At 40.1% G+C, this 24,937-nt stretch overlaps 1 protein-coding gene across 7 annotated transcripts in view; it reads right to left on the bottom strand.

Annotated features, from left to right (window-relative positions):
* The window catches only part of tnca (tenascin Ca), a 44,032-nt gene extending 19,861 nt beyond the window's left edge, over positions 1–24,171 (bottom strand). Inside the window, exons 1-11 of one of the 7 annotated variants that reach the window (XM_084746718.1) lie at positions 23,879–24,171; positions 13,564–14,124; positions 10,323–11,636; positions 8,362–8,625; positions 7,442–7,557; positions 5,094–5,247; positions 3,737–4,006; positions 2,585–2,770; positions 2,398–2,487; positions 1,235–1,495; positions 494–892 (exon numbers count right to left, since the gene is read on the bottom strand). In XM_084746718.1, coding sequence (XP_084602844.1) covers positions 494–892; positions 1,235–1,495; positions 2,398–2,487; positions 2,585–2,770; positions 3,737–4,006; positions 5,094–5,247; positions 7,442–7,557; positions 8,362–8,625; positions 10,323–11,636; positions 13,564–14,041 — 3,532 coding nt within the window. In that variant the 5' untranslated portion in view covers positions 14,042–14,124; positions 23,879–24,171. The remainder of the gene's footprint in view (positions 1–493; positions 893–1,234; positions 1,496–2,397; positions 2,488–2,584; positions 2,771–3,736; positions 4,007–5,093; positions 5,248–7,441; positions 7,558–8,361; positions 8,626–10,322; positions 11,637–13,563; positions 14,125–23,878) is intronic. The other 6 variants (XM_084746719.1, XM_084746722.1, XM_084746720.1 and 3 more) reach the window with 6 other exon arrangements.
* Positions 24,172–24,937: the final 766 nt, after the last annotated feature.

Raw genomic sequence — 24,937 nt, 5'->3', positions numbered from 1 at the left:
GCCATAAAAGATGACGCCTTGTGAGGCGCTGCTTCGTAAGATTTTTCCCTGGAAGGGGTCTTATATGGCGAATAAGCTACACCTGACAGTGATGGTAATTGAATTTCTATTACAGAGTTAAACAGGATAATGGTAACATATTTATAAAATGTAACTTGTATATAATAGGGTTTTCAAACACAAAATTGTCTCAAAGAAATTAAATAAACATATCAGTGAAAACAGCACTCCTTTGACACGTCTGGATCACTTGTAAAATTGTTCTGGTGCCTGAGAGAAAATTAAAAAAATGAAAAAATCAGTGAATGTGGCAAGTTCTCAACGAGTTGTTCCTGCATGAGGCCCAATCTTTGTGGAGAAATCTCAATGAATAAAATACCAGCATGCAAATCATATCGCTACTCTGATCTAATTTGAGCTCAATGAAACAGAAGAGATTTCCACTGATAACGGGATAAAACGTCTCTAATAAGTCTAAAAGAGAATCTTATACCTGTGACTGCAACAGCTTCAAGTAGCGCAGATCTCTGGCTACTGGTTATTCCATAAAGTTTTATCTGATACTCTGTTGATGCCTTCAGGCCTTCAATTCTAGAGCCAGTGGCATCTGCAGGAAGTTGGACCTCTCTCACATCCCACAATCGCTGCGTGTCTTTATATTCTACAGCGAAACTATCATAGACACCGTGAGCCTTTAGTGTCCACGAGAGGTCAAATCCATCAGGCGTGATGCCCGAGATAGTCAGCGTTCCAGGCTCGTCCTCAGGCTCCGTCCCAGAGATCTGGGACTCGGAGGGATCTAAATACACAAAGTTAATGACATTGTCCTCTGAGCCTGTAGGAGTCGTTTGCTCACGGTCGTCTGAGTCAGCTAAATAAAATGTGAAAGAGGCTACGGGAAAAACAAAAAGGCACAAATCAAGTAAGCATCATTTAGGTGTGAGTGCATCTAATTTTCTTGGTGTTTGCTGACTCAAGATTTATTTACAATCATTAAATCTCTACTCTTTATTCTAAATTTCAAACTTAAACTGGTGTGCATTGATTTAAAACACATAAAGTGAATATTGACAGACTTACAATGAGGAATATGAGATTTTTTTTCCTACTGTATTTTAAAGCCTTGAAGAAATTCTGGGCATATTTTGAATGACAAATTGTTTTTTACCCTCCTGAAGACATATGTTATCATTTATTTTGAGATCATGTTGTGGTAAAATTGGCCCTCACCCACCTGTGGATACAGAAAGAGTGACAGGGGTGCTCCTCTTGTGCCCCCTCTCTGCGGTCAAAGTGATGCTGTAGCCCATTCCAGGAGTAAGGTTGGATATGACGTGGCTAGTCGCCGTGGCAGGGATCTCCTCCTCAACCTGCCCGTCTTTGGAGATGTACACCAGCCTGTAGCCACCGACCTTAGCCCGAGGCTTCTGCCACCTCAAGGTGAGCGAGGTCTCTGTGGACTCGACGTCTTCAAAATCTCTGGGAGGATCGATATCTGACAGAAGTGAAAAATTAAAGAGATAGTTCATGGTTTTGTGTGAGTAGATATCCAAAGTCAATATATCAGCTACAGTAGATGTCGGTTGGCATGCTCCCAGATTGGAGAAGCAGCAGAAGCACTGGTGTAGGAAGCTAAGCAATGTGCGGCTGTGGACAGCATCAGCCATAAAAGGTATTTTAGCCACTTAAAAAAGGTCCACCTAAAAACAAAAAAAAAACAGTTCAAGCTTAGGCTATATTTAGAATAGAACAGTTTTACTTTACCATTAGACAGCATTTTCAGATGGGAAACTGCCTTTATACAAACCAAATATTGCTCCAACCAAACTCTATAAGCAAAGTCAGTAATTTTACCACACAGAACTAAGGAGTCGCTGGTCTACTGCTGCCTCTATTGTGTTACTGTGAGACACCAAAGTCACACAAGAACACAAACTAATGTAAAGATGGATGCAGCAGTAGAACAACAACTCCAATTTTCTCCAAGGGAAACTGACCAAATTTGTCTATGAGTTTGGTTGGTTTGGAGAGAGTGATTTGACTTGTCTAACAGCCGTTGGCTTCCTATACTGGTACACCTGCTGCTTCTTCAGACTGGGGACGTGTGACCACCATCTACTGTAGGTAATACACTGACTATGGATAAGTACCTCATACTGTACAACCCCTCTTCAAATAATCCAAACTATTCCTTTAAGAGTAAAACAGACTGACAGTAAATTTCACACTCTGTTATTTATAAAATCTCTCTTCACTTCAACACAAATTATAAATAACTTTCCCCCACATTAGTTTTATCTTGTCACCCAGTTTGTATCAACAAACTTGGCCATGTGTGTATTTATGAAGGAGTGTGAAGGATGACTGTTTGGACAGCTGCTCGGCAGCATCTCTCACCAGTTGCTGCATTTGTAGTAGCAGGGAGGCTCTCTCTCTCATTCTTCACCGCAGTCACACCAATCCCGTACTCCGTCCCTGGCTTCAGCCCTGCCATACAGAGAGACAGAGGAAAATTACCACATGGTGTGATTAATTCAAGTTGTTCACAGTCACACTTGAAAATGTTTGTTTCTTTAACCCTTACCAGTGATAGTAGCTCTTGTGGTGCCTCCTGGTTCCCGTGGGAACACTTCCTCACCATGAGTCGCTCCAGAGATCGGACTGTATTTCACCCGATAGCTGCTGACATCAGCTTGACTGTTTGTCCACTCCAGGGTGATGCTGTTGTCTGTCTGGGACACAGGCTGCAGGCGCATGGGGGCATCCAGGGCTAAAATAAATACAATTATAAACATATCAGTAGAGTCGACTTTCTGCTCACTTTTGATTTAAACACAGACACAGAGATCGTGTTAATCCAGTATTGTATGCCTTCTCAATCTGGAGGCCATCCATCATTCTGGCAGAATAAAACACTGGAGGAGATCTACCGTAACGAGTGGCAGTTGCAGCAAGCCATATAAAAGATAGATTGAGAAATCTTAAGCTAAATGATCACTACAGGCAAATCACATAGGTATAGGAACATCCTAATCCAGAGATCTGGAGGGAAAGAGTGAGAGAGAAGCTGCCTGCCCCAAACGCCACACAGAACTGCCTGTGCAAAAGGAGAGGGAGAGACCCCAGAGCTGGTGGCAGAAGAGCTGTGCACTGCAATACTCTGAGCAGCATGCTTGGGAATGAAACACAATTGAATATATTTTAATATATTTCTTGCCTTCCCTCTGATGGTCTAAATAAGCTACTAAATTTGTTGGTGGTCACTTTTAGAAATAAAGACACTAAGAGAATTTGTAAAGTCACCTTGGAGAATGTCACCAAGTTGGCACAACTGAGCCCAATAATTATAATGTTGCTGATAAACAAGGAAAATTGAAATGAAGCAGAAATTCTATAGACATTTAACTTCAATATTAATTCATATTCACATTTATATTCATCTTCAGAAAAGCTGATCAGCTGATGAAGTGGCAGGGCCCGAAATTAAGGCTTGACTGCGTACCTCTGTGTACCTCTGTGACTATTACAAGTTGTTTTAGACTTAACCTTAATATACAAACGTGTTAAGAATGTTTAAATAATTAACTTAAGCTACACAATAAACAGAAAGCTCCAAATAGACCCTGTGATCAGTATCTGCAGACACGGCTCCCTGTGATCTGCCCCAAAAATCCTGATCAAAGCACCCTTTAAAAATATACGGTGAAATCTGCAGTTACTGCGATCACAAACCTACCTGTAGTGAATGTGGTGGTGACGGGGTCACTGCTGAGGTCTCCACTCTTGGAGATGAGTGACACCTTGTACTCAGTGTCGGGGCTCAGACCATCAATGTTGTACTGCTTGTCCGGGGGGAAAATGTCCACACTGGTTTCATCTGAGGGGTCGGCGATGGGCCCGTAAAGCATGGTGATTTTGTCCATTGGAGCCACCGGTTGAGCCCAGCCGACCAGGGCTGAGGAGTCCGTCACATCCTTAACCTCCACCTGCCGGGGGCCATCAATCTCTGGGGAGAGAGAGGATGCATTAAAGATTCCTTCACCTTCACTATAAAACAGATGTCTGTGGGGACTGACTCGCTTCTGCAGCCTTCTTAATCAGAGAAGTTAATCGCATCTATATCAAGGATTTAATCTTTAGGAATGATTAAGCATCTAGTAGTTGAAGCTTTTCATTCACAAGACAAGTCTGAGTCTGCATTACTGTGAGACCAAGCTTGAGACCAAACATCCTGTCATACTTTTTTATCCTTTGTACATAAAACAAGCCTTGTAAGACTCAACTTGGCTCTCTTATAAAACAAAGCAACAACCTGGATCAACAAGGGAAAGGCTGTAATGAAACATAATGTGATTCCCTTTCACTCTGTTTACTACCTAACAAATCTCCTGCGTCCACATGTGGAGGAGACATCTTTTCTCTGTCTTCTCAAGGCGTGCTAAAAGGACCTCTGGGGGTAAAAAAGGTATGAAAGGTTTAACTTTACTCCTATCATTCATGTCTGTGGGCTGTGATTACTTTCAGCCTGCACAAATAAATGACATCAGAAATGAAAATGGTGTGAGATACCCTAGGAGTACATCAACACAGACTTGTAAACTAAATGTCTTTTCCAGCTTTCCATCCACAATGAAAGCCGTTTGGCCTGGCATGCTGTATCGATTGCATAAGCAACTGGGGGCATTTCAAGACGTAATGTATGGAGTAAGAGTGCAATAAAATTTTCAGTGAGCAGACGACAAGAGAGCAAGATTTAGCGACGGGGGGAAAAAGCAACTATTACTTGGTCATGCTTGGATGAGACTCAACAAGTCGGAGTAATTACTCTTTAGGTAAAAATCTGTTAGAGCCAGCAGGGATTTCCTGTTGTTACTCTTCTTTCCATTATGGAATTTCATTTTTTGACATTAATGTATTTTTTTTTAACTCTGTGCTCCAGTGAAATGAAGGTTTTTTTTTGGTATCCTAATAAATGCCAGACAGACAGAGCAGGAAAACGACACCATCTGAAAAGGATTCTTTGTACCATATGGATGTTTTGAGAAATCTATGATCTCACCAGTTCACTCTCGGTTATAAACACTGAAACTCACTGGTTGTGACTTTTTTGGATGTTTGGGGTCCTCTGGTGTTGTTCTTGATGATGTTGACGGAGACTTCATACTCCTGTCCTGGTCCCAGGCCTGACTGGACAAATTGGTTTTGAGAGGGTGGAAGGGTGCTCATGACTTTTCCATTTTCTTCTTTCTGCAAGGATGAATAATGCATAAATGAAAAAAGTAAAATATCCTGTCAAAGACACACATACAAGAAACCAGATTACTGTGAGAAAATCAGGTTAAGGCAAGAAATCAGACAAACCGTTCACCGTGGCCTTAATTATTCTACAAAATCACATTTATATCCAGCTGGTCAGTATTTAGGTTTCTTCCATAACTAGATGTCATTTTTGGTTAAAACACTTTCTTGCTTTCTTGTTGAGAGTAAGAGGAGAAAATGATTGCTTTCTTTGCATGCTCGCTGTCTTAGTCACTCGTATGTTTTCATTTACAAAGCCATTCTTGGCAAAATTCCTACTTATTTATCTTCTCTTTCAAACTGAAATATGGAAACTGCAATCTTTGTTGTCTGGACATCTGGTGATTTGTTGTTCCCAAAGTCTGAATCAAATTAGGAAAGAAAGCTTTTATGTTTTGTGCACCTACTGCATGGAACAATCTACAGAGCATCTTAAGACAAAAAAAAGATATTATAAGACAAAAAATATAGATTTTATGTATATTTGATCTCTTTTCTTAATTTAACTTATTATATTTGTGTTTTTTTACTTACAGTTATTTAGAATTATTAAAGAATTTGGAAAAACTAATGTTCTGCAGCTCAGTTCAATAGAAACAGCATTTGGAATAGTTTGCATCACAAACATGGTAAAACACAGTCCTGCGTGAAGGACAGGTCTGTCTGAGATTTGCCCTAAAGGCAAGTGGATCCCTATTGGTTGGCATAAAGACTATAAACATGAGTAAACAGCAAGCCTGGCTCTGTAGAAAGTTAAATTAAGTCTGCTGAACAGAACTTCTAAAGCTATCTGATTTGTTCAATTTGTACAAAAACTGAAGCGTAGAGTGTTTTTTTATTGGAGGTTATCCAACCTATTTACTGGCAGGTTCTGGCTGGTTAAACAGTTTTGTCAGATTTATACAACAAACTTAACTTGATTTCGACCAAAAATAAGTTGATTCAGGTTTCCTTGACTTGAAGTGCAAACAAAAGTGGGCACATCATAATGTACAGGTTAATGTGAATCGCCCTCCTTTTACGACACATCCTTACCGACATCTGTTCTGCTCTAAACTGGTGGAAATGCTAGCTGGTTCACTAGACAGCACAGAGGTTCTAAGAATCTTAAAGAACCAGAGCTAATTTGGTGGAAAAGGGTTAAAATACTCTCTGGAATCCAGGGTTAGCTTCAGACAGAGACAGGTTAACTCTTTCCACCAATTTTCAGTCTTTATGCTAACTAACTAAGCTAACTGGCTATTGCTTCATATTCAGTGTACAGACAGGAGGAGTGGTATCGATTTTCTCATCTAACTGTTGGCAAGAAAGCAAGTGGATGTATTTCCCAAAATGTATAATTATTCCTCTAAGTTAACATCTTAGATATAAAAAAAACTAAGAAGTGAATGTGAGAATGCAGGCTGTTTGAATTTTACTCTTCAGCTGTGAGATCTATTTATTGATTTTAATATTTCAGTTCAAAACAGAAAGATTATTACAGTTTTGTTCAGTTGCATTTTGGATGAACCTTTTATTTGGTGTTTTTTATTGAAACATCTAAGTTATCCAGTTTCTCCAGAAACTTTATTCTCTTTAACTTTAATGGACCACACTACCAGTGTTTGTTACTGATACAATAAAACAGAAACTGTGGTTCTTATTTCCATGACACTACAGAAATCACAATGCTGCAATGCAATAAATTAAGCACTGGTGACAGATCTATGGATGGCACAGTTGCTTTGAATTTCCACAGTGCAGAAAAAGTGTGAGAGGACTGATAGACCACATCACACAGCCCATCATCAAAATTAACAGAGGTCAGGAAAGGACACCATATTTAAAAATGGTTAAAAACTCTGCTGCAACTGCAAAACTTCAAAAAGACCTCTGACTTATCAGCTGGCACAGTAATTTAATTTCTTAAGAATTACTGGCCTGGATTTTAGGCAGCAGATTTACCCGAAGTTCCATGACATCCAGACTAACTTGCCCTTGCTGAGTTTTTCCATATGTCAAAGCAATTTTAATGGTTAGCACTGAAATAAATCCATGTTTTGCTGAGACTCCCAATAAGCTGGCATTGCTTATCACCTCTCACTTTTTCCCTGTCGGTTAGTAAAATCCTGGGCGAGGCTTCAAAGGAGACGGGCAGACTGACCGTGTTGCGGAAATAGATCTCCCAGCCATCAAAGGGGATGTCCAGCTGGTCCCACACCACCTCCACTGAGGTCTCCCTCACAGATTTGAATCTTAAACCCTCTGGCTGTGGAAGATCTGAAGGGATGGACACAAAAATAATCAAAACACAGTTACTGGCATTGATAGCTAAGCAACATTAAAGGGATAGCTCACCCCAAAATCAAAAATATATATAAATATATACATTTTTCCTCTGGCCCGTTGAGTTATGTATCCATTTAAACTGTTATGGTGTGAGTTGCAGAGTTTTGGAGATTTCAGCTGCAGAGATGTCTGCCTTCTTTTGAAAATAATGGAACTAGATGCCACTTGGCTTGTTGTGCTCAAAGCACCAAAAAACACATTTGAAAAACTCCACAGCAATGTCTCATCATGACCCAGTTACTCAAGATAATCCACAGTGCTTACTGTGAGCAGTTTCATGTAGGAACTATTTTCTTTCTAGCCAGGGTTCTTGCACCTTTTTCAAATTCAAGCACTTCTCAAGGTGCATTTTCAAGCTTTTCTTGCACCTTACAGCTGTGGTAAAATTCTTTATCACATTAAATAATTGTTATTGTGCTATAAAACAGCCAAGAGTTTTGTGGTAGTATTCTACAAGAGGAAGAGAAACTGAAGGAAAACCAAACAATCTGTATAACCTGGCTGAGCCAATATCAAACAATCACTAGACAAATAAACTTCAGTTTCAATAAAAATCTTTACTGCCTTACTGCTACTTAAAGATGGTCTTCACCAGAATGTGAGTAGCAGGATAAACAGCACTGTGGGTAAGAGGAAAAATGTTTGTTTGTGTTTTTCTTATTTTGGCGTGAACTGTCCCTTTAACTTTTCTATGGGTATTCTCTATATACCAGCATGGAGAGGACTGTGAGGTACCTGTGGCCACCCTCGCACTGACAGGGACACTCCTCTTGTTGCTCAGAACAGCGTAGACGTTGATCTGGTACTCGATGCCAGGCTCCAGCTCTTTGACTGTGGCAGAAGTTTTGTCTCCTGTCACGGTGAACTCCTGCTGAAGACCGCCAGGGAAGGTGGGCACATATGTCACGAGGTACTCTGTCACCAACATCTCGTTGTTCCAGGACAGGTCCACTGTGTCACTGGTGACCTCTCCAACAGTAAGATCCTTTGGAGGAGACACTGGAAAAAACGAAAAGCAAAAAATAAAACTTTTCTGAGGGTGTTGGCTTGGACAGTTTCACCGAGTATCCACCGCACAGAGCTAATGCAAACTCCAGAGACACATCTGGCTGCGGTATGAAGAAGTGCCAAAAAAGTGCGAACAAACTGCAGACAACAGTAACATACAAACCTAAGACCTCTTTTATATTCACTGAAATAGTTTCTCAAAGGATGAGTGGTGAGTGAAGTTTGAGAAAAGAAGGAAATGACATCATTCTGGATTTGCTTTTATAGAACATCTAGTTAACACATGGAAAATTTCAGGACTTGTGAACTGCCAAATGCTTTTTTTTGTTTCTGCACTGAGCTGTACAGAGCTTCTTACCAGACCTGAGCAATAAAACAATAGTGATATGTATCGGCAATAGACACGTCATCAGTAGCAATAAGAAAACTGTTCAATAAAACGTTCAGTAGTTTCACTTAAATGCATTAAATGGCCAAGAAAGCACATAATGAATATGCCCTGGCTCATAAACACTCATCATATCCCTTGATAACTGAGTGATCTATGAGTGGCACACAACAGCCAGTCATTTAACAGGTGTGTTGTTCAGGTGCACCACCGACATGTGACACAACAACAGAAACAGTGTGGAGTGAGACGATGTGTGCAGATGGTGAGGAAACTGTTAAGAAAAAAAGGACAGGTCAGGTCACCACTATGGCAGTTTTGTTTTTTTTGTTTTTTTAAAACTGGGTTGCACCAATAAGGATTCATTTTTAAATCCTGGATTGAATTTAATTCTGTTGCACCATAACTTAAAACTCCAGTTAAAATATGATTCAGTATTAACTTTAAACTTACACTTGAGGAAGCTTACAATGTCTGCCTTTTTGAAAATGAGAAAAATAATCAAGTTCCTTGAATAAAGTATTTGATGATGCATGTCTTCTTTCTGTCACTCCAGTTGATTTGGCCGAAACCCACAGCATGGTCAGTAATTTGGCCGACAAATTTTGTCGAGGAAAAATTCAAGTATTTCTTCAGAGGCATCATGAGCAGGCTAACTAGGTGAAGTAATTTTCTAGCTGATTAGCAAACAGTGTAAGATGCTGTAAACTTTTAAGCTAGCTAGCAAACAATAAAACATTTTTTGGTGGCTAACTAGCAATGCACAGTTTTGTTAAGGAAAACAGAGCAGCTGAAAGTAAACTATTTCCACCTCTCTTTTATACTTAGTAGGTCCCGGCAGCACTCAAATAATTCTTTTAATGAATTTAATTATTTTAATTTGGTTATATAAGCATCTCCATATTGATTAAATTCTATTTAATTTCAATTTACATCATTAAACATTTACTGATGTAATTACTCAACAGAGATTAGCTTTTAATTGTGCTACTGAGTTCTGCTTAATTTGAAATCTAAATTTTCTAAAATTATAAGTACTTTTATTAAACTCTGATTAAAAATAAACTTAGATTAAATTAATCTTTGTTGGTGCAACCCAGTCTATTAAGTCTCTATCCTTTGTGCCTTGAAAAATGAAGTGTTAATATTCAAAATAAAGTGGTTGAATGCAACGGCTTCTTCCTGGTCTTAATAATTACTATCAATAATTATTGATATCGAATAAAATCAAATAATACATTTTATAGTGATAAATATTCAGCATATATATATAGCAATATTGCACTGCCCTACTTCTTACCTTCTGAGCAGTCTTCTCCGATGTATCCCTCGTCACAGACGCACTGACCGTTCATGCAGCGGCCTCTGTCATGGCAGTTGTTGAGGCAGCTCAGCTCTGCACAGCTTTCTCCTTCATATCCACTCTCACATAAGCACCGTCCATTGACGCAGCGCCCCCTGTTGTTGCAGTTTCCTGGACAAGAGAGCACAGAGCAGTCGTCCCCTGAGTAGCCTTCCTGACAGACGCACTTGCCGTCAACGCAGTAACCGCGCGCCAGGCAGTCATTGGGACAAGCTTTCTGACTGCAGTCTTCCCCGGAGAAGCCTTCATCACAAACACACTGTCCGTCGATGCACCGCCCGCGGTTTCTGCAGTTGTTGGGGCAACTCAGCTCACCACAGTCTACGCTGGTGAAGCCTGCGTGACACACACAACGTCCATCGATGCACTCGCCGTGGCCATAGCAGTTTGAGGGGCAGGTCCTTATGCTGCAGTCCTCACCGGCAAAGCCTTCCTCGCACACACACTGCCCGTTAACACATCGCCCTCTGTGCTGGCAGTTGTTTGGACAGGAGAGCTCGCCGCAGTCGTCTCCCTGGAAACCAACGTCGCAGGCACACTGTCCGTTGATGCACTGGCCTCTGCTGTTACAGTTGTTCAGACAAGCTAACTGGCTGCAGTCTTCGCCTTGGTAGCCCGTGTCGCAGATACACATCCCATTATAGCAGGTACCTCTGCCGTTACAGTCGTTGAGGCAGGTGAGCTGAGAGCAGTCGTCTCCGCTGAAGCCGGCGATGCAGGTGCACTTGCCATCTACGCAGAAGCCGTTACCATGGCAGTTGTTGGGACATGTACGTTCTCCACAGTCCTCCCCAGTAAAGCCCTCGTCGCAGTAGCAGGTTCCGTTGTCACAGCGTCCGCGGTCGTAGCAGTCTTTGGGGCAGATCAGTTCAGAGCAGTCGAAGCCGGTCCAGGGTTCATCACACACGCAGTATCCATCGTCACAGCGGCCGCGGCCCAGGCAGTTGTTGAGGCACTTGGTGTCAGAGCAGTCTTCGCCGAAGAAGCCATCAGAGCAGACGCAAACACCGCCTACACACCGGCCATAGGTGCCGCAGTCCACGGGGCAGACCTCCAGTGCGCAGTCGTCTCCGGTAAAGCCCTTGAAGCACACACACTTTCCGTCCACGCAGCGGCCACGGCCCTGACAGTTGTTGGGACAGTCGGGTTCAGTGCAGTTGGGTCCCTTCCAGCCAGGCTCACACACACAGCCGCATGTTTCAGTGCTGTAGTTTCCATGACCGTTGCAGTAAGGCTTAGTTCCCACGTCACCTTTGATAAGAAAGTAAAGACGTTTTTCGGGGTTATACAAATTCAGTAAGGAAATAATTCAATTCAATACCACAGAGACTTTATTACACAAACCTTTCTAACAAATCAATGTCAATTTTTTCTTTTATAAAAACACAGTCAGCTCAAAGTTTCCCTCCAGACACATTGTGCGAAAATACTCTGCTATGATTCATATTTGGTTTAACATGGTTTTCCCACAAAAAAGCTTGGAAGCAAATCTACTCTTTTTCTCTCATTGAGAAATTCAAGATCTGCAGGGATTAAAACACCCTCTAAAGTTGTTCAGTAAGAAATGTGTAGATGAATTTAAAGCTGCTCTATGCGGTATCTGTGAAATCAGGCATGGTGCCTGAGAGCTTTAGCATTGCAGAACAGCATTATGGTTAGCATTAGTGTTAGAGCAAACATCACAGAAATTCAGCATGTTTGGGCCTCAGTGAGACCCAGATATACATGAGGAGCCTGTTGTGCACCAATATCAGCAACTAGCAAACATATTACCAGAACAGTAAGTGTAGTTAGCATTTTTTATTTGTTGACGTTGACGTTGCTTGATAGCTTGTTAGCTTGTAGTCAAATCTAGCTTGCTCAAGGCAATCTTTGAATCTCTCTGCAAGCCTTTGGCAATACAACATTACGTTTCCATAAACATCCTGATTCCTTTGAGCTATTTAGTTCAACATTCTATAAAAACAGCAAAGAGTATTTGTTGCCAGCTAGCTATTGATGTGTCGGTGCTACTGAAGTTCAGGTTTACTCAGCCTCCTCAATGTGATCACTGCCAATGTGATCCTTGCAGAAGAATGAGAAATACAAAAGGTGGACTATGACAAAAAGAATTTTAGAAATTTAGGAGTGAACAGAAGCAGGAGTGGTTAGGACACATCACATCTAAGGACGTAATGTGGAAAACACAAGTGTCAAGCAAGGCTACAACTGGGACTCCAAAAATGTACTCTGGCCAACATATTCTGGTCCTTGGTGGCCTGTGGGGCCAGCGCTTGGAAATATTAGTGTCTATCCCTGCTCAGATAGGAGAGTGGTGTCAATCTTCTCATCTACCTCTCAGCAAAAAAACAAATGAGCTAATGGTCCAAAATGTGAATTTATTCCTTTAAGAGTGCATCATTCACAGATGGTCCAAGGCTCATTTTAGCAACTACTAGAGAAGATTTCTTACTTTCACTGATATGTCACATTTGTCGCACATAATGTCACATTTGAGCCAAACAAAGCCCCATTCAAAGTAAGTGGTGAGTCGTTGGGAGGTTTACACCCCCACATAGAATTCCTGGAAGAAATCCTCAACAGATGAATAGAATAGATTATACTGAAGAAGACTCAGTTAGTCATGTATTATCCTTAGTCTGGCACTTTACAAAGGAATTTTAGAGAAATAAAGGATTAATTTATTGTAATGTACAGGGTTCCTACACCTTTTTCAGTCAAATTCAAGCACTTTACAAGGTGTATATCAAGTTTTTTCTACATTACATTTTCTGAATTCTGTTTAAAAGAATTAAAGTTAAAGGAACGTTTCATGTTTCAAAGGGCAAAAGCTCTCTCTTACTTATTTTATTTCTTTATCTAAAATGAAAACTATTCAGTCAGGGTGATTTATTCATCATGAGAGTAATGCCATTACCATTTCAAGCAGTTTATCAAAAATACATTTAATTTCAAGGCTTCAAAGCCTTGTTTGATGCCATGGTATTAGAATGGTAAAATCAATATTCAAATATATGTATGTATGTATGTAACTTGGGCCTCTGCCATCAATTGGACCGCTGCCACTAGTTTCACATGTCTCCGCCCACCAGTCATAGCAAAGCTTTGAATAAATTTGAATAATTGCTGAAACTTGACACTTGACATATGTCAAAGCAAATCTATAGGTCACACCTACCTGTGGCCTGTGCACTGCAGCAGGCTCCTTCACCATTGCACTGGTCTCTCAAAGCTGAAACTTCTCCCTCCAACATCTCCAGTCGGCTCATGAGGTCTTTGAGGCCGGGCAGGTCATTAGTGCAGCCACAGGCCTGCCGAGGTATGTTGATGCGGTGGGTGAAGACGATCTGGTTCTCCCCATCGAGGGTGTGCTCAGAGGTGTGATGGCCCGAGGACGCTGGTGCATCTTTGGGCATCAGCTGCAAGCTGTCTGGAGAGTCCAGGTTCACTGAGCACAGGGAAGTGGCAGGAACATTGATGTTATAGACGTGGTTGAAAACCACCGGATGGTCCGCCCTGGGCAGGGTGATGTTATGTTCTTCAGGGGAAGCCAGAGTCTGTCGTCGATGCCGTAGGATTTTCTTCACGAGCCCAGCGTTTGATAAACTGAGCAGAGCAGTCAGGAGGAGGCAGCCCAGCAGGCCTCTTGTACCCATGACAGATGTGGGGCGTGGATTTAGTTAATAAATATCAGTTTGAACCTCTGACTGAAGGCCAATCCTGGTTAATGATGAAGATTCTAGAAAACAAAAGGAAAAGATAGCACACAAATACAGTTTTGTAGAGCTGTAATGTAAAAAATTAATTGGTAGCTGATTTAATAATCAATTAATCACTAATTTTTCAAGCAAAATGCCAAACAGTTAATGGTTCCAGACTCTCAAATTGATCATTTTCTGCTTTTCTTGAACTTAAATGATAATAAATTGAATTGTTGTGATTTTGAATTGTCGCTAAAGACATTTAATGACATCTTCCTCTCTAGGATATTGTCATGTGCATTTTTCACTCTTTTCTGATGTTTAATAGACCAAATGATTAACTAGAAAAATTTCAAAAATAATCATCAGATTAGTCTATAATGAATATAATCTTTAGTTGCACCCCTATTGCAATGCAATAATATTGTAATATATGATGAACACTGAACATGTTCAATGAAACACAAAAAAAAGGAATATTCTAACATTTTGGGAAATACATATTCATATCTGTATGGTAAATATGAAGTAACAGCTAGCAGCCTGTTAGCTTAGCTTATCATAAAGACTGAAAACAGGGGTAAAAAGCCTGGTTCTGTCCAAGGGTAACAAAATCCAGCTACCAACTGTTGGCTGAATCTTCCTATGAATATTTAACAGACATATAACAGTGGTACTGGTCTTACACAGCAAACACACAGCAAAGAAACAAGCAAGGAAATTCAAATATCAAACTATTCTTTTAAGAGGGCAGTTTTAAAAGTATCTCATCTGCACACAGTAAAGATAACCAATAGATGCATGTGAAGTGTCAGCGAATTGCCAGCAGTGCATCTCACTAAACAACAAGGTTCGATGAAGCAATCAAGTTATTTTTCCCCCAATTTTTTCCCAAGTCCCTACTCACTGCACTGCTGCTAAGAAAGAGGCGAATCCTTCCTGGCGTACCACCACAAACACATTCAGTTCATTGTTCACTGGAACAAACAACAGATTCAGAAGTCCCAGGATCCCTTCGCATTACTCAGGCTAACTTCAGGATGTCTGTGGTCTTTTTTTGTAAGTCAATCTGATATTCTATCATTTATGCTACAGGACTACTTGAGTCATTGCACTGACAGCAGAACACTGTAGCTACAGACGTCTACACAACAAAGGTTTATATCAGGGCTCAACAATTAGGATTGCCCAGTTGCACGGGGTAAGTGAAATCCCACTTTGGGTTAGTAAATCTGGCAACTAAGTTGCCCGATCAAACAAGTAGTGAAAAAGCATTAAACGCATTCACAATTTAGAGTTAATAAGTATGTTTCTGGTGAGAGGGCAGGGGACTGTTTGAATATGCAAAAATGTTTGTTGCTTTGCATTTTGTACATTGTGTCCTTATTCTGATTAATTTACTTAAATTAATACTAAAAATAACCATTACTGTATAGGGACAAGTAAAAACTGACTCTGTTACAGCTGCAACGATTAATCAATTATTGTCAACTTTGCTAATTGTCCTTATATTTGTAGAACTTGTAAAAGGTCAGCAAAGCAAAAAGCACGAAAACCATCTTAAGACCAGCTAGACCGATCACTACATGAAAGTGAATTTAGACTTATTTCTTGTAGAGTTAGTCAGACAAAGACAGTATTTGCACTGCTGTATAAAAGGGCTTTAATACCAAAGAATCCACAGTTGTGTTGGCACATCAACCTCTTTCATAGTACTCATACAAATATTTGAAAAGTCTGAGATAAAACATTAGCAGAACTTATCCCATACACAGGACTCCCTCTCAACCATGAATCTCTCTGATGACTTCATCAGCTGGACACTGATGAAGACTATAATTTGTGGGATCCACACGAGAACTAATGACAAGCTTCTTCCTCAGCGTGGGAAAGCCTGCTTAGATTATTCAGTGTTGAGTTTCCAAAAGATGTGAGTAAGCACGGGAAACTGAAATTCAATAGAAAGGCCCAGTGACTGCATCTCTGTACTGGTCCCTTCCTCACTAATGGAAACATCTTTGCTTAAAGATTTTTCACATGCATGTCTGCCGCTACAGTACGTCTGGGGTCAGCAAACTATACGTCTATAAAGTTTTTGCATCTCTGCCAGTGGTGGAAGATTTTGTCCAGATTCTTTGATTGGTAGCAGCTGATGGAGCTTACACATGCAAACCAATGAAAAATGTCTTCCAGAGGGGAATTGTTAATGCAGTGATGGCTATGAAAAGACATGTGGTACACCTGGATTTAGGTCAGCCGATCATAAAGACTTCTGGGAACTATTTATTGAGACAATGCTGATACTCAGCAATCAGAGCGAAAGTAGATCTTCAATTAAAGGTTTAGCTGAGAGCATCTCTAACCATGACTGCATCCACTTTTTTCTTCTCTCTTCTTTTCATTGCCACTTGATTATTTATGGATAGAACATATTTTATCCTCCAGAGATAAAAACATAAAAACAGATTATGGCACCTGCACATAAATCAAAACATCCACTCCAACCCATACATACAAAACTGACATTTAAAGAATTGGAGGAAAAAATCTGGAGGAAAAAAATAATATTAAGTCGTCACATGAAGAAAGCCAAAAAGCAATCTGTTATAGAACAAAGTCTGCTAAACAATTAGGTATCCCATCCAGATTTAGACAAATATACAAATCTTTACAACTGAAAAGTTTCCAAATATGACAGAAAACAGCATTTTGCAACCCATTTTTACCTTTGACCGCACACCACAGGATTAAGGTGTTTATGACGTGTATCAATGCATTCGTAATTACATGTTTCCAAGCTTGTCAGACCCTCTGATACAACTAACTTGGTACATACACAACACGAGCAATCATGCTTTCCTCAAACTTGTTTATTGTACTTTGCTATTGTCCTCATGAGCCAAGTGACAGGTGAAGACAGGAGGGGAGGCACCAGCAACAGTACGTACAGAGTGTCAAACTTCCAATAGTCACCGCATGTTTTTGTCTCCCAGAATTCTACAAATTGCAGCTACAACAAAGACTGAGAAACTCTTTTTCAATTGTCTGCTACTGAATCAACCAGGGGGCAAAGCACATAGATGTTATGAGCTAAAGGACACGATAAAAATGTTTATTTTTTATTATCAAATTTTTAGACTACCTCTCAGAATTGGTAATGTGTGATATATTGTCTCACGCAAACATATTCTTTGTCACACATTTGGATTGCTGGGATCTGAACACCCTAGTTGTAATTTTCTGTAAAGCCGACATTCAGAGGTGTGGAAGTTGTTACATCGGTTAACAGCAGATATACAAATTCATGTATCAGAATTGGATCAGAACTAAAAAAAGTGGATCTGTGAATCTCTACTCCGAGTGTCTTCTAGAATATCAGTAGACTTTTAAAACTGACAGAAAGATTCAGGATTAATAGGCGGGTTGATCCTGTATATTTAATTTTGTTCCAAAATATGAAAAGCTCTGTCGAGGTGATGATTTTTCCTGTGAGGAATTCCTATGATTTGTATTTGGGGAAAATCAATAAAATAGATTAAGAGGCAGGAATCAGCAAACTAATATGTGACAGGTTGTGGGCTCAGCAGCCTTTGAATACAACACGTGTTCTACAACCTGACAGGAAATGTTGTGGTATTATGTAGATCAGGGGGAAACACCATGACGACTGAACGTTGTCCTTCACTCTCTGTTATTTCTTTTGTTTATATTTTGTTATATCTGGCAGGCAGGCAGCATCATATGCTCTGAGGGGTATGACAAATATTTTCCACTGCTGTCACCGCAGTGCTGTTTAACTGTTTGCACTGAGTTATAGGAATGAAGTAAGACCCCTTACATCAATCTTCTTTCTGTCCTTTATTGCCCTGACCTTTGACCTCTCTTTCTTCTTCACCGTATCCTTTTAAGACACAGATATAAAACTGAGCTTGAGTTTCACGAGTTCTCGCACATCTGGTGAGTGTCAGGATAAAGGTATGTTATGGCTGGTGTTGTAAATTTGAAAACTAGGTCTGTCAATATGTTTCTGATCTGCTTCTTGAAAACTTTACAAGACACACAGAGTGATAATTTGCAGTTTTAAGGGTAAATAATGAATCCCTTAAAGTCTCCCTCAAAACTCAAAAATATGTTTTTCTTCTTGCTCCTACAGTTGGACGTTTGAGCGTCACTTTGCTGACAGATGCTTTGACACTAGAGGGCTGTTTTCACTTTCATCTGCTGAAAGGGGAAAGTTTCTCTAAACTCAAATATCTGTCTTTAAGGGGTGGGTCTATGAGCATGATTTGTGACATCACAAGTAGTATGGAAGTCAATTCGGCTCCAATTTACAACTTATACATCATGATGAAGAAACTTAAAGATGCCAGTGCACATATACTGAGAATGAACTTTACAGTGACATAGGAGACATCTTGGACCCTGTCTTGCACCCTGTGCAAAGCCATACACATCACAGCGTAACTGTCACCACTAGCTAACACAGTTGCCATTTTCACAACTAGTGCCCACAGCTTTGGATTCCTGTTGCTCTTGTAACTGGATCGGTTTCCTCAGCAGAAAACCATTCGCCTCTTAAATTTTCTGGACCCACCAATTAAATAGCAATTTATTTATTTATCTGTATATATGTTTTAATATATGTCTTGAGTGGATCTTTAAATCCTAAGCATCGTTCTTGCTGCATGCGTTTCAGATGAGAATGCTTTAAAACCTGCATTAAAACCCTGTAGAAAGGGAGACTTTCGAAAACTGGTATCAATGAACTCAGTTTGTTGCTGCATCTACAGATGCACGTTCAGACTCTAACATTTAAAGAGGAAGCTATTATATAAACATGTTCTCTGGGGTTGAGCTCATCTGAGATGGACTGATGCAAAGAGGAAAAGTGTGCTGTGGTTGGACGAATCCACATTTCAGACTGTTTTCAGAAATCACAGATGTCGTGTCCTCCAGGCTAAAGAGGAAAAGGACCATTCTGATTATTAACGGTGCTAACTTCAAAAGCCAGCATTTGTGATGGTGTGGGGGTGTGTTAGCGGCCATGGCATCATGGGTAACTGTCACATCAAGGCCCGAATAATTCTGAAAGGAACAGGTTTTGGAGCAACATATGCTGCCATCCAGACAACTTGCTGCAACTATTCAGCTAACAAGGAGACCCGTATATAACAGTGATTTGATATTGTAGCCATTTGTCTATATTGACAGACAAACTCGTTAAATTATATGAGTCTAATAGTGTTCACAGTAAAAAGCCAAGTGAAAGCACCAGGGGTTGACCAAGGACATTTCTTTTGACTATGGGAAGACAATTTGGAGAGAAAATTGAAATAAATATAACCTGTTCACTAAGCTATAATCCAGAGTTGCTGTTGCTTTAGTATTCTTCCCCCATGTTGGCAGTGAGAAGGGAACTTTCCCGCGTGGAAAAGAGAAACTGGGAATGTTGGCCCTAGACTGACGACATCTGTTTTGCCTAGTCAAAGAAAAAAAAAAAAAAGCACTGAAGTACTTGTCCTGTGTCCACACAGTGGCTCAGCTACCTCAACCTTTAGTCCAACTGAAAGTGCCACTGCATGCATTATTTAATGCTTAATTTGTTGTCTAAAAGTTTCATTCTGACGGACAGCTTCTAGCTTCTGATAGTCAGTGTCATCTTCATTTAACACACATCCATGAGAAGTGCAGCATGTCTCGACAAACTTCTTATGGAAAACATTTATGGCTGACAGCAGTGTGTCACAAGTCTGTTCAACGATGAATCCAGTGCATCTGCATAATTGTTCATCTGTGATATTTTACCATTTTTATTTGCTGTGGATGGCAAACAGCACAATCAGATTCTCACAGCATCTGGAACAGCTGGAAATCCTCTCTGGAAAGTTAATTGGACTAGTTACTGTAGCCGATACAACAATAACAGAAAATGCAACACCTCATTAACAGATTTCCTGATATCCTAAAGTAGTCCTTTAAGAATAATAAACCTTAGATTTATGTGTCCCCAGCCAAGCCTGAACAAGATGAAAATCTCAGTGTCATTTAGCATCTATGGGCTCTCGCCTCAATAAAAGAGAAAAAAGTTTGTAATAAGACACTATTTTTCTTAGGAAATAAACTTTTTCAACTATTTTGATCTTTTTTTTTTTACTTGTTTCAGCAAGAATCTTAAACCATTGCTAAGTTCCAGCTTCTCAAAAGGATTGATTTGCTGCTTTTTGTGACAATCATACATTATTCTTGCAACACGTAACTATATAAAAAGTTATACATCAATTTTGAATTTACTATATCAATACTCTGTACATACTCATTTCCCAATACAGAGGCAAATTTTATACCCTATATCTATATGTAAAATAATTCCTTTAAAAACCTTCTGTTAAAGTGAACCACAGTTTTCACACAGTTGCCAGATGGTGGGAATAATTAGTGTGACACAAAAGCCCTGATTGATTGATGCTTAATTTTTTTGCACTCTGGGAACTCCTCTGATTGGCTAGTAGGCTACTTGTTGCCTCTGTTGATTAGAGGCCATTTTGCATGAATACAGGTGTGCACTGAGATTTTTGCTTCCCCTTTTGTTTGCCTTGGGCACAAAAAGTTTGAAAACTACTGGGTTAGACGAATGAAGCCATCTGAATATGTCACCTTGACCACTGGGAAATTAGTACACAAATAAACACTAAGACCCACCAACATCTGGATTTTGTCAGCAGTGGAAAACATACAATTTGCATTCATTCCTGTGTCAAATGACTCTGCATTTGTCACAGGTATTTATCGTTTCCATCTCCAATTAGCTGTCATACACACATAACATCTATTTTCACTCCTTGAAGACTTGGCTTTGATTTTGAAGCAGCAAAATCAGGAAATGTTGGGTTTTTGTCAGTAACTTAACACGACTACTGTCAAGCTGAAAATGACATAAAACAGTAAAATAAGGCAGATACCTGAAAGTAGAAAGAGCAGCACAGAGGAGAAATTAAACATCAAACCACAGAGATTCAGTTAGGAGCTACAAAGGTACTGAGAGCTGAACACACAGATGCTTTTAAAAAAACTTCTTTTTTTTTGATTGCTTTCCTGTTTACCCTATGTCAAGTGTTTGTTCTTCCTCAGTAAACACTTCCGGAGCCAATTTTTAAGCATTTTAAATCCATTATTGTTTACATTCATGTTAACTAGCTTATAGTTGTCTTCATTCCCTGTCTTTGTTAGCACACTGCAGCATACCTAGGTGAGTTACTACTACCGGCTTATCATCGGAACAAGGTGGTTGATAACATTCTGAGTTTTACAAACAGCACCTCTATTGATTTGAAATTTGTGGAATTCTGCAAAATAATCAATACATTTATCAATAATAAAATAACTGTTGCTAAGCTGAAAAGAAAACCAAACCGGTGGATAAATAAGTATCCAAATAAGTATTGAACAAATTGAAATTTTGCAGCTAAGTGTTTTATTCTCTATCAGTGTGTACATTTAATGCTGTGCAGGACATCAGAAGATATTCCTCCACTGGTTAATAAGAGCAGATTTTAATTAGCTAGAAATTCTACTCCTTATAGAACCGCCATCTGTCCATCGCCCCCCTTCATACCCAACACACCTGATTCTGGACGCTTTGGCAGATTTACAACGTTACAGTCCTGACACTGACATAGCCAGCGCTTACACAGAACCTACACAGTTATATAATCATATACATGGACATTTATCTCAGTATTCTGTACTGTAAAATTGTGTCAGCCAAACCAGATAAGTAGAAACCAAACAAAACAAGCCAGACTTCATGACCTCACTGACTCTCAGTGTCACAACGCTACACCTCTGTTGCCCAACTGACCCTGGAAATTAGGACATGGAAAAAATCTAACACATTTTACATAAAATCCAGAGGCGTGTGATGCTGAGTTACGATCAACCCCTGGCTCTTTGTGCAGAGGTCATGCAGAGGGAAACAGTGTAGGACGAGCCCTGGGGGAGCTCCAGCTACTAAACCAGCTGTCCAGGGCTCTGCCAGAGGTCTGTACAACCAGACACCTTTCTCACTCTGCTGCACAGACACATCCCAGGACGGCCAACACATAGCACAGAGGCTGTAAAACATCCTGAGCCTATATAGCTGCGGATGTGACATGATGTGCATTCAGATACGACATAAAACAGAAATAATCTTGACAGTACATCAGGGGAGATGAATGATTACAATCTGCAGCTGAAATATTTAGAAGTTAAAACCACTGTAAGCCAGACTTGAGTTTCAATTAAGCAGAGCTAATGGACTGAATGGATGAACTATTTTTTCTCCTTGCCCACAGTGGCAAATCCTGCCACCCACTTTTTCCCTTAATTTAATCTCCATGATGGAAAAATGACACACAATGAAAACTGAATTGCATTGCCCAAGGTAATATGATGAATCATCAGGCTGCAAAACCTCACCAGACAGAGGGATATAGTTTTGTTGACCCCTACACACAAGCACACACAGATTTTTATTTTTATTTTTGGAGTATTGATCTACAACCTGGACAAAATTTGAGAGGATCTTTTTGGCACGAAGCTCCCTGGCCGCAGGCCCGTCTACCAAGACGATCAAAGCTGTGGATACTTCTTCCACATGTTCACTCACTCTCTCAGCAGTCAGTCATCACCTCTGATCCTGAGTCTGACTGAGGAAGAAGTTGCACTATACACCAAGAATGTCCTTCCAATAAACTATAATCGATGCCTTGTGGTGTTGTGGAAACCTGAACTAAACAGAAATTTATTGCTAAAGAAGACAACTGATGATATACTATTGTGTATGTCTCTGTTTTGAAGAGAATAATTTAAAGGGATAGTTTGGATTATTGAAGTGGGATTGTATGAGGGACTTATGGATAGTAGTGTATTACCTACAGTAGAGGTAGCGGTCAGCACACCCCCAGTCTGGAGTACTAGCACAAAAACTAAGCGATGAACTGCTGTGCACAGGTTTAGAAACAAAAGATATTTTAGCCACCTAAAAAAGGTCCATATCAATTTAAGTATACACTACATTTTGAATATGAATATTTTCACCACTTTATCTTGCTGTTAGACAGCCCTTTTTGATAGGAAACTGCTTTTATATAAGCCAAGTACCACTCACTCCAACAAACCAAACTCCACAGGCAAAATCAGTCATTTTACCTCGCAGAACACAGGAGTTGCTGGCCTACCTCTGCCCCGATCTGTTAGCTTGTATGTGTTTTTGTGTGACTTTGGTGTTTTAAAAGGATAGTTCAGATTCACCAAAGTCACATAGAAACACAAACAAACTCACAGATGGAGGCAACGGTAGACCAGCAGCTCCCGTGTTCTGCAAGGTAAAATGACTGCTTTTACCTACGGAGTTTGGTTGGTTTTGAGAGAGGAATATCTGACTTGTATAACAGCAGTTTCCTGTCAAAAAAGGCTGTCTGATGGTAAAGTAAAGCACTGAGAATATTATTAATACAGCAGATACTTATATCTTATATACTTATATCTTTTGTTGCTTACCTTCCACAGTAGTTTATTGCTTAGCTTCTGTGCTAGTGCCCCTCTTTGCCTCTCCAAACTGGGCTGCCATCTACTGTATCTAATACACTGACTGTCAATAAGTGCCTCATACAACCCAACATCAAATAATCCAAACTATCCCTTAAATTTCATTTGAAAGCGACAAACTCAAAGAGCAAAAACAAACAAATGAAAGTCAAGAAAAATTTGTTTTCTCACGTAAAATCTGAAGGAAAATTCATTTTGTCTTACCTGTATTGATGCCCAAGTCTGTGCAGGTAAGATGAGTCACTCCTGAGTCTTCACACATTCATTGAAGCCAAGAAAATTATGCTTTCCTCTGTTGTGTCACTGCTCTGTCTTGCAGCCTCTCCAGCAAGGTGGCAGCTCTGTCAGTCCTCCTTCAGCAGCCAGCTTCTTATCTTTCCTCACCGTTCACAGCTCAGGCTGAGGTTCAGCTCCTGTACTGCCAGAGAGAGAGAGGAGAGAGAAGGAGGGAGTGGGAGTAAATGTCTTTTACAGCGTGAGGAGTGTTTAGGTCAGACCCCCATTGCTTAAACTCCAGCCCTTAAATAGCCGTCATTCTCCCTCCCTCCCTCCCCTAGTGTAACTAATGGATGCAGAGCGGGGCTGCTGCCTTTTAAATGAGATGCCAGTGTTACTGGGAGTCATGACAAAGCGAGCAGCGCTTGTGGTTGTGCAGGAAAATTAGAGGGGAAAGCTGGGAATGAGAGGAAAGTGAAGTCAGACTTCAGACACCAGACAGGACGTTTCCCTTCAACCATATTAACTTTGCAGTAATGATTTAGGATTTTCTCCTGCATGATTGAGGCAGTAGAAATAAAGCATAGCCTTTATTCAGTTTACTCAAAGTTTGATGCAGGGAAATCCACCCTAAATCATCCATCACCACAACTCCTTATTTCCATAGTTTACACTCATCCCTCAGCTCGTAAAAGCTCACAGTATGAATCTTTCTGCAGCTCTGTCACAGTGATGGATATCTACAGCAGCTGAAAACCACAGTTTATTACACATTCAAGCACCCTTGATTTAATAAATCAGTGACATTTTGAATAGCTCCCGTAATTATCCATTTGGTGATAATTAATAAAAGTGACAGAAAAAAGTGGATGTGTAGCTTAAGATTGAGGCCAATTTCCAGTTCCTGCAGGAAATGTTTCCTTGCTCAGACACACTTATATCTTGCACAGACACGGTTATATTCTCATACATTTAACAGATGGGATGAGCAGGAAACAGACACATTTTTCTTAACTGTTGCATCCAGACATCTTGGATCACAATAAA

Source organism: Lutjanus erythropterus, chromosome 20, assembly GCF_056507025.1.
Source record: "Lutjanus erythropterus isolate fLutEry1 chromosome 20, fLutEry1.hap2, whole genome shotgun sequence".
Taxonomy (NCBI): Eukaryota; Metazoa; Chordata; class Actinopteri; order Lutjaniformes; family Lutjanidae; genus Lutjanus; species Lutjanus erythropterus.
Note: the sequence above shows the minus strand (reverse complement) of the source record. Positions and strands in the feature narration are given on the sequence as shown.